Here is a 16148-nt window from a genome sequence, read left to right on the forward strand (position 1 = left end):
AAAATATGATATAGACTTTACTTTTCTCTGAATTCATACAGGTTGCCAGGTAACTAGCTGATACCTGTATTCCCAGCACAGAATATAAGAATATTTTCAGTTTTGAAAGGGCATAATAACAAGGGCATCTCACACAACAGACACAGATACAGATTACATATCATTCCTAGATGCTGGGAATACAAGCACCTATGGTGCCTGTGAGCCTATATAGAGACAGACATCAACTGGTTTAGAGAAGACAGTGGTGTTATTGGAAATGAGTGAGTAGAGAAGGAAGTATCCCAATGAGAAATTAGCCATTTGCAAGTTATGTCTGAAATAAATTCTACAAACTTATCTTTGTTTTAAATGCGTACTGCTATAGATAGTGTTTGCTTCTACTTGGATGTTAATAGCCATTAAAAAATGGTAAGAATCCACACTGATCAGTTTATGAAATAAGCAGATACGGCATCTACATTCATCTTGGTTTTCCTTTTCAGTGTGTGGACACATTGCACAGTGTTAAAATGTAAATTAATTGATAGTGGATTTGTGGCGTCTTTCCTTTTCTGGTATTGCCTTCCTCCACCTCAGCTTCCTTGCATGTCTTGTGTTTGGCTGGCAAGTAACAGCCAAACTGTGGCTACTTGCAAGCTGACGCACACACTCACTCACTCACTCGCTCTGGTTCCAGCTAGCTGGTGCTTGTAGGAGGCCAAGTTTTAGATGGGCTTTCTCTCAACAGAGGCAAAGATATATGTTTGCCTCATGCTTTATTTGATTTCTAAGCTCAGAAAACTGCCAGTTAGATCAAGTAGACTATAAATTACAGGTTAAATTAGCCTGATATTTTTATAGAACTTCTTAGAAGTTTGTGCCCTCAAGATCTCTTCCTCTTCAAAATTGGTTGAAAATTGGAGGAGACTGACAGACTGACTGGTAGACAGTAACTTCTAAACTAGGAAGCCTGATTTCATAAGTCTCATTTCTTTAAATTTGAAATGGTTAGAGAAGAATATAATATTGCATATATCATTATCTTTTAGGAAGTGCATTCAGTGGGTTTTAGAAGAAAAATTCAGGGTATGCAGCTCTGTTAATTTGAGAAATTTGAAATGACCCTTTAACTGTAGTCACTTAAAGCACAGCATGCACTCATATATAGTTCTTTGCTCAGATTGATTTTAGAAGTCGCTTACTATCATGTTAACAAGGAAGCAAAGCTTCTGCCCTGTTAAAATTGGAACCCTGTGAATTCTAGCTTTTATTTCCTTTGGAGTGATCTTTAGATTTTTCATGTTTTATTATTATAGTGGTTTACATATTCTCAGCTCGAACCATAGTATTTCTAGGATCTTATGTAATTTTTGGTGTCATAATTTTTTTAAGCCTAGCTTGACATTTCTTAGTTGTCAGAATGCCAATGGTGTGACTGGAATTAGAACCCAAGTTTCTAAACCCAAGCAAGGAAAATAACTTCCTGAAAATGTTGCCTGGAACAAATCTACCCTACCACTACTCTGACTTGGTTTTCCATTTTTTTTAGAGAAGTATGTGTATTTGACCTCCAGTGAACTTTGCAAAGAGCAGTCCTGTATGTAGTAGGTCTTCCCTTTGAAACTAGTTTCATTCCTCTTTCAAGTGACACAGTGTCTATCATGACTAGTTGTACTTACTGTCTGTCCAAATAGAGGAATGCTATGAGTTCCATCCTGCTTGAGATACAAGAATGATTGAGAAAACATTTATCGATGACCTTTCTGTTTCACTAGCAGCTCCACTGATCTGCTTTTTGTTTTTTCAAGTGCTCCTTTTCTGAGTTTTTAGAACACTTTGTAGTAGTAGTGGATTTTTACTTATGATAACTAGTTCAGTTTAAGTTTTTCAGATAACTGAAAATCATACTAAATCCAATTGGAGATAACATTCATGGCCATTTTTAAGTCCTACATAATCACTCTGGTCATTTTTACCTCTCCTAAATAAACAGTTTGGGGTTTTTTACCTTCTCTGTCCAGATATAGGCTGGCTTTATTTTGCCTTAAAATATACTGCATTTTGCAAAGATTACTCAACAGTTCTTTAAAAAGGCAAAAAGTCTCTTTCAGAAGACATCACAGTCTTGAGCACGTCTACAAGACACTGTGAGCTGTGCTTATTCACTGACAGTTTTAGTGGTATAGCTTCACTTTACGTAATTAGCTGGGTCTTACTGATGCTTTTTGACATCTCTCGTAAATGCAGTAACTAGAGAAGAAATATATTTTGTAGTGGTTTTTTGTAAAGTAAATTTAAGCTGTTAAACTTGTACTTTATTTTCTGTAAAGGAAACTACAAAAACTCACAGTTGAGCATCTAGGTTCATAACTAGATCCTGAATGTAGTTCAGCAACTGCCAATTAAAAGGGAAAAATTGCAGACTTCCAAAACAAGTTGTCTGTGAAACAGCTGCTTTCCTTCTTAAAGCTTTAATGTTAAGTGTTAAAATGTTGTTACAGTGGACCAAAAGCTGTAGACCTTATTTATCTGCAGCAAAATGCTGACATAGAAAATATAACAGACATGAGAGGAAGTCTGCTTTGTGAATCTGTATGAAAAATAGGTAGTACATTTTGAAAATGTCCCTGTTTATGTGAGAGACTGCCTATGTGGCATCATCTGGAAAACTCCTGCAATAATTTAACATCCTGTATCAGAGAATACTGTCTGATGAGCAGAATAGAAAAAATGTTCATCTCATATTAAAAATTGTAAGCCTACACTAAGTCCACATGATTCTCTGTGACTTCAGTAGATATTTTGATGCAAGTCCCAAAGCAAAGTCAGTTATTTTTTAAGATTATTTCATAGGTGATGCTTTTACATACTGTATAAGCTAGAAGCAGAAGTTTTTATCAGACATTTGCTCTACCTAACAAGGAAGCTGGCAATAGAAACAAGTTTGTTCTCTGCTGGAAGGTTGTAATTTAAACTGACATGAGGAATTTCATAATTAAATCTGTGCAGTGATGCTCTGCTATTACGGTGACAAGTGGCTATAACAGAACCTATAAGTATTATCTAGAAAATTTAAAACCAGCTTATTTTTCACGTTATATGCATTACCAGATACCTAGCTATATAGTGCAGAATGCAGTTGGTATGAAAATTAGCTCCTGAGTTACACAGTAGTAGTTACTCAATGCAAAGTCCTTGCTTATATTATAAATGAATAATTATCATATTTATTTTAATCTTATCACAGTAACATTTTGAGTAAATATTTTGAGCGCAAGTACAGAATGGCAAATCACTTCTTACTTTGTTGTGAACTAAAATAAAGTTGCTGATTATTTAAAAAGCAAAATAGTTTTGCAGCAAATGCATTTGTCACGGAAATAGCAGCAAGACCACTAAATAATAGACCGACGCTGGGTAAGCAGGATCTATTGAATTAAAGGCTCTGTCTGAAAGTCCTCTTGAGGCTAATGCAGGAAATGGTATCACCAAGCCTTATAGCGGGGTCCAAGTAAAAGGCCGATGTTCACCCAGCTTTCCTATGTACATACATTTTTAAGTTTATGTGGTTTTGAGAGGGTTAGTTAAGCTGTGAGCTCGTAAGAAAAACTTCATCTCTTCCTTAGAATCTTCATCTTGTCATGACTGGGCAGCAAGACTATGAACTTAGATTAAGATATCAACATACACTTTTTGGATTTAAATAGAGAGCTCTCCAAGTTTAGCAGCATATCATGGTTATTTAGTGTATTTTGAGGACAGTCTGAGACATTCCTTGCACTTCATGAAGTTACTGTTTGATGTATCGGATTCATGTAAATATGTGAGCAAATACAGAGATTGTGTTGGTGACGTGTAGCAGAATTTCAGTTTTTAATAAGAATTCTTACTCTTGCAGCATAGTAATGTGCTTTATAAGTGAATGTTTTTCAGGAAGTTATAAACTTCCTAACAAAGTCATATCCATGTATACTGGGGAGGTAGTTTACATGATAGCATTTTATATTGCATTTCACCAGAAGTTTGCTGTTAGTGCAGCTCTCATAAGCATTGAGTCAGTGTCCCATTTGTTAGTGTAGGTGTTTCCCATTCCTTTGCCTTAAATTCATGATCTGTTGCTGTTTTTCAGTTCTTGCCTCATTACTTTCATTTTCCATGTGAAGGTGTCTGAAACATTTTGGCTTCTTTACTAACTTCCCAGCAGCAGCTGCTAACTTTTCCATATTCTGTGCTGCTCATTTGTCATCTTTTAAGTCTGCAGTGTTTTGTTTGTGAGGTGTAATACATATGCATAAAGGAAGCATTAAATAAATATTTTTAAGAAATGAAGCAACATCAGTGAACGTTAGGTGATTTTTAATTTTTAAAAAAATTAAGAAGGAAAAGTAAATTTTGCAACTTGTAACAGTAGAGCAGAGTGATGATTTTTTAAATAATGTAAGAATCTAGTAGATCAGTGAAAAACCTATAGATAAAAATGTCGGTAAATAAATTAATACTTTCAGGCTTCATTGACAATTATTCTGCGCTTTCTTGGACATTTGGGTCTCAGTTCAAGTTACACATGTAATCGTTACCTATAAAACTGAACTTGGAATTAAAAACCAGTGCTGAAACAGTAGGCAATGCATTGAATACTTGTAGACTAAATTCCACCATTTTCTTCATAAAAATACATTACAGTCTTAATTTATGAGAAGAGTTTTCTTCCATCTAAGCATCTTAAGATGCTGTACGCTTTTAGAAGGATTTATTGGTAATAGACCTCACCTTCACCTTGCGAGAGGGCAAGGAACCAGTTTTGTTTCAATATACTTGTGCCAAAAGTCAACCTTGAAGGTAACTACGAAGGTCAGTGCTTCTTGCAACAGAGGCCATTGTTCCAAGTAAAAACATTGCTCTTGGCAGCATGACTAACGGACTCATGACCAGTGTTTATTCTCTTTATTCCTGCAAAATGTCTAGTCTGGCAGACTATGAAAGGCAGGTGTTCTGACTTTTGATTGCATCTATTTTAGATGTACTTTGAGTTCTAATTACATTTACTGGTGAACTTAGACAGCAACTATTTACAATTATAAAATAGTTATGCAAATGAATTATTACCATTAAAGGTTGTAAAAAAGCGGCATAGCGCTCATATTTATTTAAAGATGAGTTGTCCCAAGGCTTTTCTATTGAATTTAGGTTGCTTCTTTCTCGAAGAATGTGTATGTATATAAAAAAATTAATTTAATCTATATCTGTTTATATGTGTTTATAAACACATACAAAACCTATCACCCTCAGATTAAGTTTGGGGGAATTTTATATTTTAAATTAAGGTGAATTTAATGCTTCTTAAAGACCTGTACTGGGTTTGGCTAGGATGGAGTTAAGTATGGTGCCGTGTTTTAGATTTATGACCAAAATAGCATTGATAATACAGCAGTGTTTTAGCTGTTGCTGAACAGTGCTAATACAGCATCAAGGCCTTCTCTGTTTCTCACCCTGCCGCCCCAGCAGGTAGGCTGGCGGTGGGCAAGAAGTCGGGAGGGGACGCAGCCATGACAGCTGACCCCAACTGACCAAAGGGATATTCCACACCATACAACGTCATGTTCACCAATAAAACTGGGTGGAAGTTCTTCCAAAGTAGCTGTCGTTTGGATACGGGCTGGGCATTGGTCTGCTGGTGATGAGTGATTGCTTTTGCGTCATTTTTTTTTTTTTCCTTTCACTTATTAAACTGTCTTTCTCTTGACCCATGAGGTTTTTTCACACCTGTACGCTTCTGGTTCTCTCCCCCTTTCCTGTTAGGGGGAGTGAGCGAGCAACTGGGTGGGGGCTTACCTGCCAGCTGGGTCAATCCACCTCAAGACTGAAAGACAGATGTGGCTTTTGAGGCTTTTGAGGCGGAAATGCATATTAACACTTAATTTTAGTTGCATTGGTTTGCATTTTAGTTGCATTGGTTACTTGCTGTGTTTCAACAGGCTTGCATTTTGACAGTTGCATCTCTGCTAGGGTCTGACATTGAGCCTCCAATTCAGTTCTGACCAGGAATAATCACTAGAATTAAGTGAACTTCTGAGAGGCAAAAAGTTACCTTTCACATTCTTTATAGGGGTTTAAATGGAAAATAGTAAGGAGAGAAGTATAGAAGTTCTATAAAACTAGCAAACTTACGTCTAAAGGTAATTTTTTTCATAACACAAAAAGAGCTTTTAAGTCTTGGTGAATAATTTAACTATTATATGTTCATTAATTTAGTAACTGACACTTACTTGAGTTTCTATTTAATTTTTTTTCTCCCCCTATATCTGGAATTGTTTAAGTAATTTAAATAACCAAATCGGGAATTAGGTTTAATGTTTAAAAAGTTATTTTGATCTTCAGTGTCACTTCTCCGCAAATTTGTGTGGAATTTGATAAGAAATAGAAGCAATCCATGTTGTTGTTGCTGTTGTTGCTGATCTAGAGGGTGTAGAGCTTCCAACTGTAAAGTTGTAAGCTCTAAGATCAGTGTCAGTTTGAATGTCCCAGAGCTACAAGGGACTTAGGTGATCTGCCTTTGACAGCTGTGGTAAAATAATACTATCAAGTGCTTCCAGCTTCTTTTACATTTCTTGTCTTCATTTGAAAGAATTTACTTTTGAGAGAAATGAGGAATACATACACATATTTTTAAAGGCTCTTGCTTTCACTGAAGAATTATAATCTAGAAAAAGAGTTCCTATGCCCATATTTTGGGGGAAGAGATTGGCTAGGACTGTTCTTACTACCTTATAGCATTATGTATAAAGCTATATAGTCCTTCAGGCTTAAACTGAGAAGAATAAATGACAGCAGAGAGAGAAAGTGAAATCAGCAATACCAAAGGAACATTTAGGAAATTTGTAAATTGAAAGGAAACAAACTTCAGTAACAACAGAATATGGGATAGGCTGAGAAGGGGTGAGAGAGAACGTTCTGACAACAGAATTTAAGGAAAAACAGGGTAATCAGATCTGCCAGCATTTACTAAAAGAAAATAAAGTGAAAGACAGTATGTAGGTTTAAAAAACAAGGGCAGATTATTCATTCATTCCATAAAGTCCACCTTCACTGGTCTGTACTTCTGTTAACTAGGTTAAACAAATAAATAAAAAAGAAGTCGTAATACAAGTAGTAATAGATGGTTAATCCCTTCTAATTGGCATATCAGTATTTCTCATAGATTTTTATGTTCTAATCCTGAGAATGAAGAAGAGAATTGGGGTAAATTGAGAAAGAATTTGGCAGATAACCAGGGGATATACATAAACCCTTACCAGACTCCTCACCAGTGGCCAGCACCAAGAGGGTGTTTTTGTTGAACCTGATTTGGGACCAGGGATCAGAACAGGATTCACACTGATAGGCCAAGTGTCATATTTAATCAAATGACTGAATTATCCACAGAATGCCCTTCAGTGGAGTAGATCTTGAAAACTGCAGATGGGAAAAAGGTAGATCTTGTAACGTGAAAACTTTACAGGAAATTGACAGTTCTCTCAACTTTGCTATGAATATTACTTTGGCCTGTTAGACATGTGGATGACTGCTCAGTTAAGGTACAGTTTAGCCTGAGTAGGGGTAGTAATAGGTATACGCAAGTCTGTTCTCTTTTTAGAAAAATAAACTGAATCTACAAAACAAACAGTGCATGAGACAATTTATAAATGTTGGCTTAAATTATGAAAGAGGGTAAGTACTTTAGAAGTTACTTCCATGTAACAATGCATTTGAGGAGCTTTAAAAATCTTAACTCTTTAATTTAAAAAGTAATAAAATTTAATACTAATACATAGTATGAACAAATTGGTAAATTAATAATCTTAACCGTCTGCCACTGTTGTCTAGTAGTAAGATGTACTTTGGGGGGAAAAAATCAAAAAATATTTGTTGTAACATAGACCCATTACATTTGAGCAACTATACTGAATGGCTTCATTTTTTTAACATTCACTTGAATTATAGTCAGTACTTACAAAAAGGGAATCCTTGCCATATTGTTTTTAAATACTTTGCTTAGCTTCAGTCATCTGATTGCAGCTATTTTGGGTGCCTTTGTTCCAGTTTCTGCTTCTGAAACATTTCTGTGTCATAGTTAGAGTCCCTGACTCATTGGTAGCCATGTGTGTGTTGGAGTTCTCAGTTCTGTCTTTTCTATAATTGAAAAGAATCTGCCGCTGAAGAATTACCTGTTTTGGTGCCTGTGTATGAAGTGTTGGCCAGGACTGCCTTCTCCTTCTCCCTACGTCCTGTACAGTACATTGAGTGAATTGCACAGCATCTTGAGATGAAGAAGTTTCCTCCATTTCTAAAACATTATTCTTGGCTGCACTTCTGTAATGTTTGGCAGCCATAGCTGCTTATTTTAAGATGTTCATTAAAGAAAAAAATTAACAGGATGAGAGACAGCTGCAGGTACTGGCAGTATACAAAATTCATAATTACTAAGAGTAACTGAAGCATATTATAGTATAATTCAACCGAAAAAACAGCTGGCACATGCTATATTTGTCATATGAGAGCTTTGCAGAACGTACTTGCTACAGCTGGCGGATTTATCACCCGTCTGCCAAAATGCAAAAAGCTCACCTTTTGTTTCCTACTCACTTAACAAAGACAATATGGAGTAGGGACTGATTTGATTATTCAGCAGTTGGGGGTTACTGCTCAATTTTAATATTAAAATCTCATGATGTGTGTTTGGGGGAGGGTTAACAATCAGAATGAATTGACTGTCTAGCTCAATAGCCATTACGTTTCCTTATGCTTACAAGGTTAAACTGTTTTCCTTAAATACCTGTTCAGCGTGACCTAATTATAAAGATAATTTCTGATATACAGCTGTATATGAGCATGTAAACTCTGTTTATGGCCTGTGCTGCTAAGAATGCTAATTCCACACCTCAGTACAAGTATAGGAGACAGATTGTTTTTCAGTAACAAAGAATTTTTAATTTAGAAAATGAACCTATTTGGATAGTCTTCTAAGATGACTTAACATTAAAGATGGTTTGTCAGAATTTAAGAATTTCCTTATTTTCAAAGCCTTTTTTACTAGCATAGTTAAGCTTGAACATAAGCAGTCTACACATTGTAAGGAGTAGCATTTGAATAGTTTTTTAGGGAGTTTATTTTGAAAGGTATGTAGGAAAAGATACTACAGAAATTGTATAAAATCTCTGTTTTGCTAATAAAACAGTTTATAAAAACTGAACTTTCAAAAAACAGCTGTTCATCAGGGCTCCTGTATTGAAAATGCTTCATCTTGATGCTTGATATTGATTACAGAGGACAAATTGCAATAATAGTATTAACATACTATCTTGATCCTGCAATTTTAATCCATCTTTAATTCTTATTTTATATAAAAATGTTCACATGTGGTAACACAGGTATAATCTATGTATAATTTAAACTGTTTAACATTGTTTAATGATCTGCCTATGTACTCTCATTTTTGTAGCAGCTACTCAAAAGATGTGGAACTGTTTTTATGATATCTGTACCTGGGATTGGCTAAAGGGGTTGGTTGAGAACAAGGGGGTGGAATCTACCAGCCAGGTACACCCGCAACCTTATGTTAACAGATATATTGCAGCCTTGCATTTCAAGTGCCATGTAGCAGTTTTCAGTCAAACTTTTACGAAATACTAAGTTTAAAAGTTTTTCAGAGCAAATTATTGTTGAGAACTAAATGCCATCACTAAAATAGCAGAGACTTTTTAAGATGAAGATCTGAGGTTAAGGCATCTCCTACCTTACCTCCATTCCCCCAGAAAGAATAAAGGCTTTAGCTTCCATTACAGTGCATGTAGTTTCAGTAATAGGCAGAGCACCTAAAGGTTAGGTATCAGCTTTCGGAGCATTGTCAGTGTGCTACATATTCATGAAGGTGATTCCATCTCAGCATGCTTTCAACTTGGGAAAGGTAGGTAAAGTGAGAATAGATTTGAAAATTCTTCACAAATATGTTTGAACCTCAACGTAGAAGGTGAAACTGGTGGCAAGAATCTTGATCACACCATTTTTTGTGATGGCTGTTGCTAGTGGAGTAGAGACTGGTCAAAGGTTAGAGCAGCTCATTTAGTTTTGCATCTTCCTCTGGCTAAAATTACCAAAGTTCAGAGATTTTTCCGTCTTTGGTCATCCCTCTTCTTCAGTGGCTTGTGATGACAGGAGGCAAGAATTGTTTCCTTTGAGCACCAACTCAAAGATGTCTACCATAACCCAGCTATTTTTTGTCTTCAATACTATACAAATTCAGGATCACTAAAACTCATTCAGTATAAAAGTAGAAGACCACTTTGAAGAAGGTGGCATTTTCCTCATGAAGTGTTACATTGTTGTCTGTCTCACAAGTATAGAATGATTTGGGTTTAGGTACTTCAAAGCACCTTCAAAAATATCCACATTGAAGTCTGGTCATGGGACGCTAATGAGAATGTTAATCTAAATACTGAATGCGCTGTGCAAATGCAACTTACATTTATAGCATATTTGATAACATGCCTGCAAAATAAGATTCAATAAACAGAAAAAAACCCTGTAAAATGTAGAACGCTCTTGACAAAGTCCTGTTGATTCAAACAAATACATCTTATTCCTCTGCCATTATAGTTTTGAATACACATCATGAAGGAAGTGCTAGCTGTGTAGTGCTTTTGAAATCAATGTTTTAAGAGCAGCGCTGTAGTTAAAAATACACCATAAGCCCCTACAATGCAAGGAAGTACCTATGCAATTATATTCCGATAACTGATGCACAACTGTGTGCTAATCAGCATCTTCTCTTCTGATTAATAGAAGTGAGCTGAGTCAACAAAAACTTCGTAGCCAGGAGCTCATTTCTCAGCTGGAAATGGCAAATGAAAAGGTAACTGAGGTAAGATAATGACTGATACGACAACTACTTTCAGTTACAACCTAATGCACACACACTAGGATCTTAACAGAAACCTATGTACAAGAGTTATGTTGCTGGTTTAGAAGAAATTAAAGACTTTCGACAGGAGCAGTCATAGCTGGAACACCCCTTGTTTGTGCTGACTAACATGTTCAAATGGCAGGAAGACAAATTAACTTTACTCTCAAGTTACAAGAAAAGGTAAAGGAGAGATCATCTTTCAAGGTTACTAATCTAGCACTTCTAGACAATTCAGGAAATGTTTCTGAAGTCACTTATGCGTATGTATGCATACCTTTAAAAAGGAGTAGGCATTGCGTTACGGATAATGTAGCGTATGCAGAGATATCAAATTCTCAGCATACTATGCGTATAGTAGAATTGACACTGTATGTGCATATATGCATATAGATAAAAGCATTATCTATTAAAGGTTAAGGGCAGGGTTGTTTTGGAAGGTGCATTGTTCAATAATTAATGGCCACTTTAGAAAAGAGCTATCCTGTCAGCCTCATAAATCTGGGATAATATCCAGTTCTATCTAAGATAAGTCCTTCTGTGTTGTTTTTTGTAGCGCTGTATTATTTAGAGGAGAAAAATGGGGCTGATGCGAGAATAGATTTCTGTAAGTAAAGGATGGTTAAGAAAGACTTTATACATGCCCTTTGACGAAGAGAACAGAAGAAATCTGTGGCAAGATTATAATCTCATTTGTATTATCTAGTATATTCTTTTTCCCTTTGAGTATAGCTAAAACATTTACATTGTAAGATTGTGTAAATTAAATTACCTGGATTAAAATGTCAGCTTTTATGCATCTTACTTCAAGATGGTGAAATGAGTAAAACTTCCTCTGCAGATTACTCTGATTGGAAAAGTCATATGATGTCATATTTGAGCTGGAAATTCTCTATAATGTGTCAGCAGTATGTCTTCAGTCTTATTGTAAGCGGTAAACAGTTCCGCTTTTTAAGTTCCTCTTGTTTTAAGCTTTTTCCCTACAGTATGTATGCATCCAGTAAAAAGAACTTTGCATTTGTAATGAGATATTTCATTTACACAGGATGAAAAATTAATGATGGAATATCGAGAATACATCAACAGGCTTCAAAGGCGACTGAGCCAGGCAGAACAGAGGGCAGCTACAGCATCTCAAAAGGTACAAAACTAACAAGAAACATGTTATCTAAGTGCATTAAAAAACCCATTGAATATTACAAAAATACTCACTTTGTATCATTCCTGAGGCAGAGGTGATCATTTATGTGCATTATTACTAATACAATTTTAACAAGAAGCTTGTATTTTGGATGTGTCATCACAAAACTGATGCATATCCAATTAAATGCCACCTTCTGACAGGATGCTTAAGTGACAGTATAGATTTGTTTATGGAAACAAATTTCATGTGAATTAAACTGGTGTGGTTCAAAATGTGTGAATGAAGGGGTGTGATCATTTCCATCTTCAGAAATGGCAGCGAGTTAACAAAGAAAAAAAACTTCTTGAATAACTGCAGCTCCTGTTTACATAAAGCAGGCTTTTGTAGCTTGGTGTAACCTACTGCAGCAGTCACAAACGATGGCTTCACGTGATAAAGAGCCAATGTTGTGCTGATTCCTACACCTGTCTCCTGGGCAGTCTCATTTAAAACAAAGCATGTCGTGAGTTGATGGCTAGAGAACTGCCTTTGTAAAAATTGCTAGGCAGCATACCCATTTTGTGGGAAGTCTGTTCGTGGGGTTTTTTCAGCCAAGTTAGTTCCCTGGTCTAATTCGTTGTGTGGCTGCACAAAGAGCATGGGGAAACGGTGTGCTGTGGTTGCAGGACAGAATTGATAGCGTGGACCTGTTTAGTGTTCGTCAGATTGCAGCCTTGAGTCATGTGAACTCCCAAAGTCATTAACTTCTTGTCTGTCCACCTGCATTTGCATTAGTGGCCTCCAGTAGCTGTGTCCCCAAAGATTGTTGGAGAAGTACACCCCACGGCAGTTAGCAGCAGTTACGTATAACAGACACCCTAAGTCCTGTAATGTTAAAAATACTGAAAATTGTGCAGACAGAATAGGAAATACTTGGTTTTTTCCAGGCCATGGGAAGGGGGGAAGGAAGGGATGGTCTATGTACCTTGCTACCATAGTAGACATGCCTAGTACATGTTTCAGTGATTCTGAAAACTTCAGACAAGGCGTGTCTGCTAGAGCCATTTATATGGCCAAGACCTCCTTGTGCACCATTGTGATCACTTAATTAGCTGAATTGTTGCTGCCTTCTTTTTCCAGTTCTCTTACAACTCAGGTCCAACTTTGAGCAGTACTATTCAATATTTCTAGACATTAGGGATACTGGGAGGAAAGGTCGTCTTCTCTTCAGAGAGAGAAACTTCAGGCTTTATACGTCTACACCCCGTGCTACGTATAATTCTGTATTTTCTCTGCTGGGCAGTAGGTGGGTTTTTTTCCGTCCAGCATTCTTTTTTCCATACTATTCAAGCTATACATCTTGAAGCGAATCCCCTGGGGGGTTTGTACACCGGGTTCACTTATTTGCCAAGGAAATTTGTTACTTAAGTTGGTCTCCTACTAAGTAAAGGTAGTCTTTCTGCCTCCTCATTTTTTACAGTGATTTAGGAAACCCATTTGCAAATTACAGCTTTTTAATGTGGGTGATCCCATGTGAGTTGTAGAGAGGAAATGTTTGGTTGACCTAAATTGTCCAATTAGGACAAAGGGCTTTTTTTTTCCCAACAGCAGTGAATAAACGGGCATAGCTGCCAAGCTATCGTACCATAAGCTGTGTTTCCTGGCTGTAAATGCTGTCATGACGAGGTCTACCCAGCTGGTGAAGATTTGCTCTGAAAGAGTGATTTTTTTTTTTTTTTTTAACCTTCTGGTTGTTATATGGATCTGTTCAGCTCTAATACTTCTGAGGTGCTATCTTCCCTTAAAAAAGACATGGTCACATCGCCTTTCAAGGGAGTAAATTCCTGGCCTCAGTGCCCATATAGGAAGAGGTCTTGCTGTTCCTGAAAACATCGATAAGTAACTGTTCCTCACCAGTCTCCCTCTGAAAGGTAACAAAGAGATTTGATAAGGTGTTTAGCAGCTAAATTGTCATCCAGATCTTATTGCCAGTCTTCAGAACTGCCTTGCCCTCTTCAGGCTTGGCAGGGGTTACTGCTGCCAGCTGTCAGGCATGGCTTCTTGTAGTGACTTCAGAACTTACGTGCCAAGCCCCCTCCTCTCCCCACCACCACCACCCCCACCCCAAAAAAAAGACGTACCAGCGCTGTTCCCGCGAAAGGCTGGAAAAAGCAGTCTCCAGTACTGCTGCAAGAATGTCCGCTCTTCTGAATCTGAAGAAACAAGGTGTTTATTCTCTTCTAGCTCTCAGAAGACTGAATGCTCATGTGTGTGCTTCCTCAGATTCAGAATGGTAACTCTTCGCTGTATTCTGAATCTGTAGGTTGAGGGCTACTTTCTGACTTAATAGTGTATTCTCATTACGTTATCCAGCTTACTTGTAAAATTAAATCCAATATAAGCTAGAGCTGGACTGTTAGGGAGTCTAGAAATTACATTTTTATTGTGGTTAGTTCAATGACTCTAAATCTTCGCTCATTACTAAATAATAGTAATTCAGTAAGAAATGTAAAAAAATACAGGATAATGTTTGCACAGGTTTGCAATGTGTGTGTTCTATGTAGGTGTCTTTAAAGTGTATTCCTGCTACCTAATCTTTCATCATCTTGAATTCTTTGGGATCCGAAATAAGACAAAAGCAGTAGTCATCTGTAGAGTGCACTGTAAATTCTACTTATCTGTGCTTGTTCCCTCTCCTTCCTGACACTTTCCATATTGAAGTTCTGCTGCTACTTTGATCTTACAAAAACTTATATAGGAAACTATCTGCTTGTTTCTAATTACAGCTCAGCCTGATAACTACGCAGAAGAAAAAAGCTGCTTCCCTGAAGGATCTGGAAAATATTTAAACATATGTATTGTTCATTCACACCATGTTGGAGTTACGAAGATTGCTGGAGAAACTTCATATCGGAGCATTAAAGTCAAATGCGTAGCAAGGCTTGTAAAACTTAGATAAACATTTTCTGTTTTATTCAGGTAAGAAAGGGGGTGGATGAAGATACTGTATCTGTATGCATAGTAAAGATTGGAAGAAGACTGCAAAATGATATCATTAAAGTCCTTTAATGTAGCAGATGAAACAATCTGATACAGTGCTGTGGCATACTGGTCTTTTTTGGTCTAAAAAACAGCAGCTCCAACTATGCCAAGATTGTGTACAGGGAATAGATTACGTTATCCTGAAATTCATCAACAGCTTTGCTCACATACAGTCAATACCTTTACTTTTTCTTCGTAGTGCAGTAACCTGGGAGCATTTTTAAGATCTTTTATGAATTGTAGTAAGACACCAACTACATCCTGAATGTCAAATAGTTGCTGTTTTTACGGTAGGCGTTGCAGCTGCGAAAAGCCTCCATTGCCTGCCAGTTTTAAGAATTTGGTTCAGTTTGTTCTGATGCCCCTGGGAAACAGTTAATAAATAAAATGCTGCTACAGCCATTCATCCAGCTCGTTTCTAAGGACCATAATCTCTCTTCAATTGTGCTTTTTCTTCCCAATTACTATTTTTGCAATTGTTCCTTGCTTTTCTCTTGATCTGCTCTCTTGGTTTGTATGTGTCTGGGAACTTCAGTTCTGTATTACTTCAATTTGCACAAAGCTGATGATGTCATCCAGCTTTTATGCGTTTTGAAATAACGTGTTTGAATTCTGCTGCTACCAGTCTGTGGGAATCTTCTTGCATCCGCGTTTTTCTTTGATAGTTGAGAAACTTCGTATGTATCATTCTAAAATTCGAGCTGAACTCCGTTTGCTCTTTCAGCATATATTATAAACATTTGATAGGCATTAACTGATTCTGAGGTGCTCCCATCTTGGACTTAAGTGACGTAATTTCTTGTTCTTCCTCTTAAATGTGAAGAGTGTAATTCTGGTTTATAACTTCTAATTCAGTTGGATAATGCTTACCCAATGCTTGATGCAAACTGTTGTTTTGGACTAACAAACCCATACGTCTGTCGCAGTGGATCTTCACCATATTTGCATTTTAGAGGCCAGACCTGGGTTGATCACCCCGTGGAAGTAAGAGTTTGTGCCACCTCCTGAAAACCTGGCTGTTCAAGCAGCGCCTGCAAGATGGATGCAACGTCATGAAAAATTTCT

General features: G+C 36.9%; 1 protein-coding gene across 6 annotated transcripts in view; it reads left to right on the top strand.

Moving 5' to 3' along the window:
• SCLT1 (sodium channel and clathrin linker 1) overlaps window positions 1–16148 on the top strand; it is a 48744-nt gene extending 32596 nt beyond the window's left edge. For 3 of the 6 annotated variants that reach the window (XM_072863230.1, XM_072863233.1, XM_072863231.1), the window contains 3 exons: window positions 10801–10879; window positions 11964–12059; window positions 14828–15044. In XM_072863230.1, coding sequence (XP_072719331.1) covers window positions 10801–10879; window positions 11964–12059; window positions 14828–14890 — 238 coding nt within the window. In that variant the 3' untranslated portion in view covers window positions 14891–15044. Of the gene's footprint in view, window positions 1–10800; window positions 10880–11963; window positions 12060–14827; window positions 15045–16036 lie in introns of those variants that run through there. The other 3 variants (XR_012042811.1, XM_072863232.1, XR_012042812.1) reach the window with 3 other exon arrangements.

This window comes from Ciconia boyciana, chromosome 5, assembly GCF_034638445.1.
Source record: "Ciconia boyciana chromosome 5, ASM3463844v1, whole genome shotgun sequence".
NCBI lineage: Eukaryota > Metazoa > Chordata > Aves > Ciconiiformes > Ciconiidae > Ciconia > Ciconia boyciana.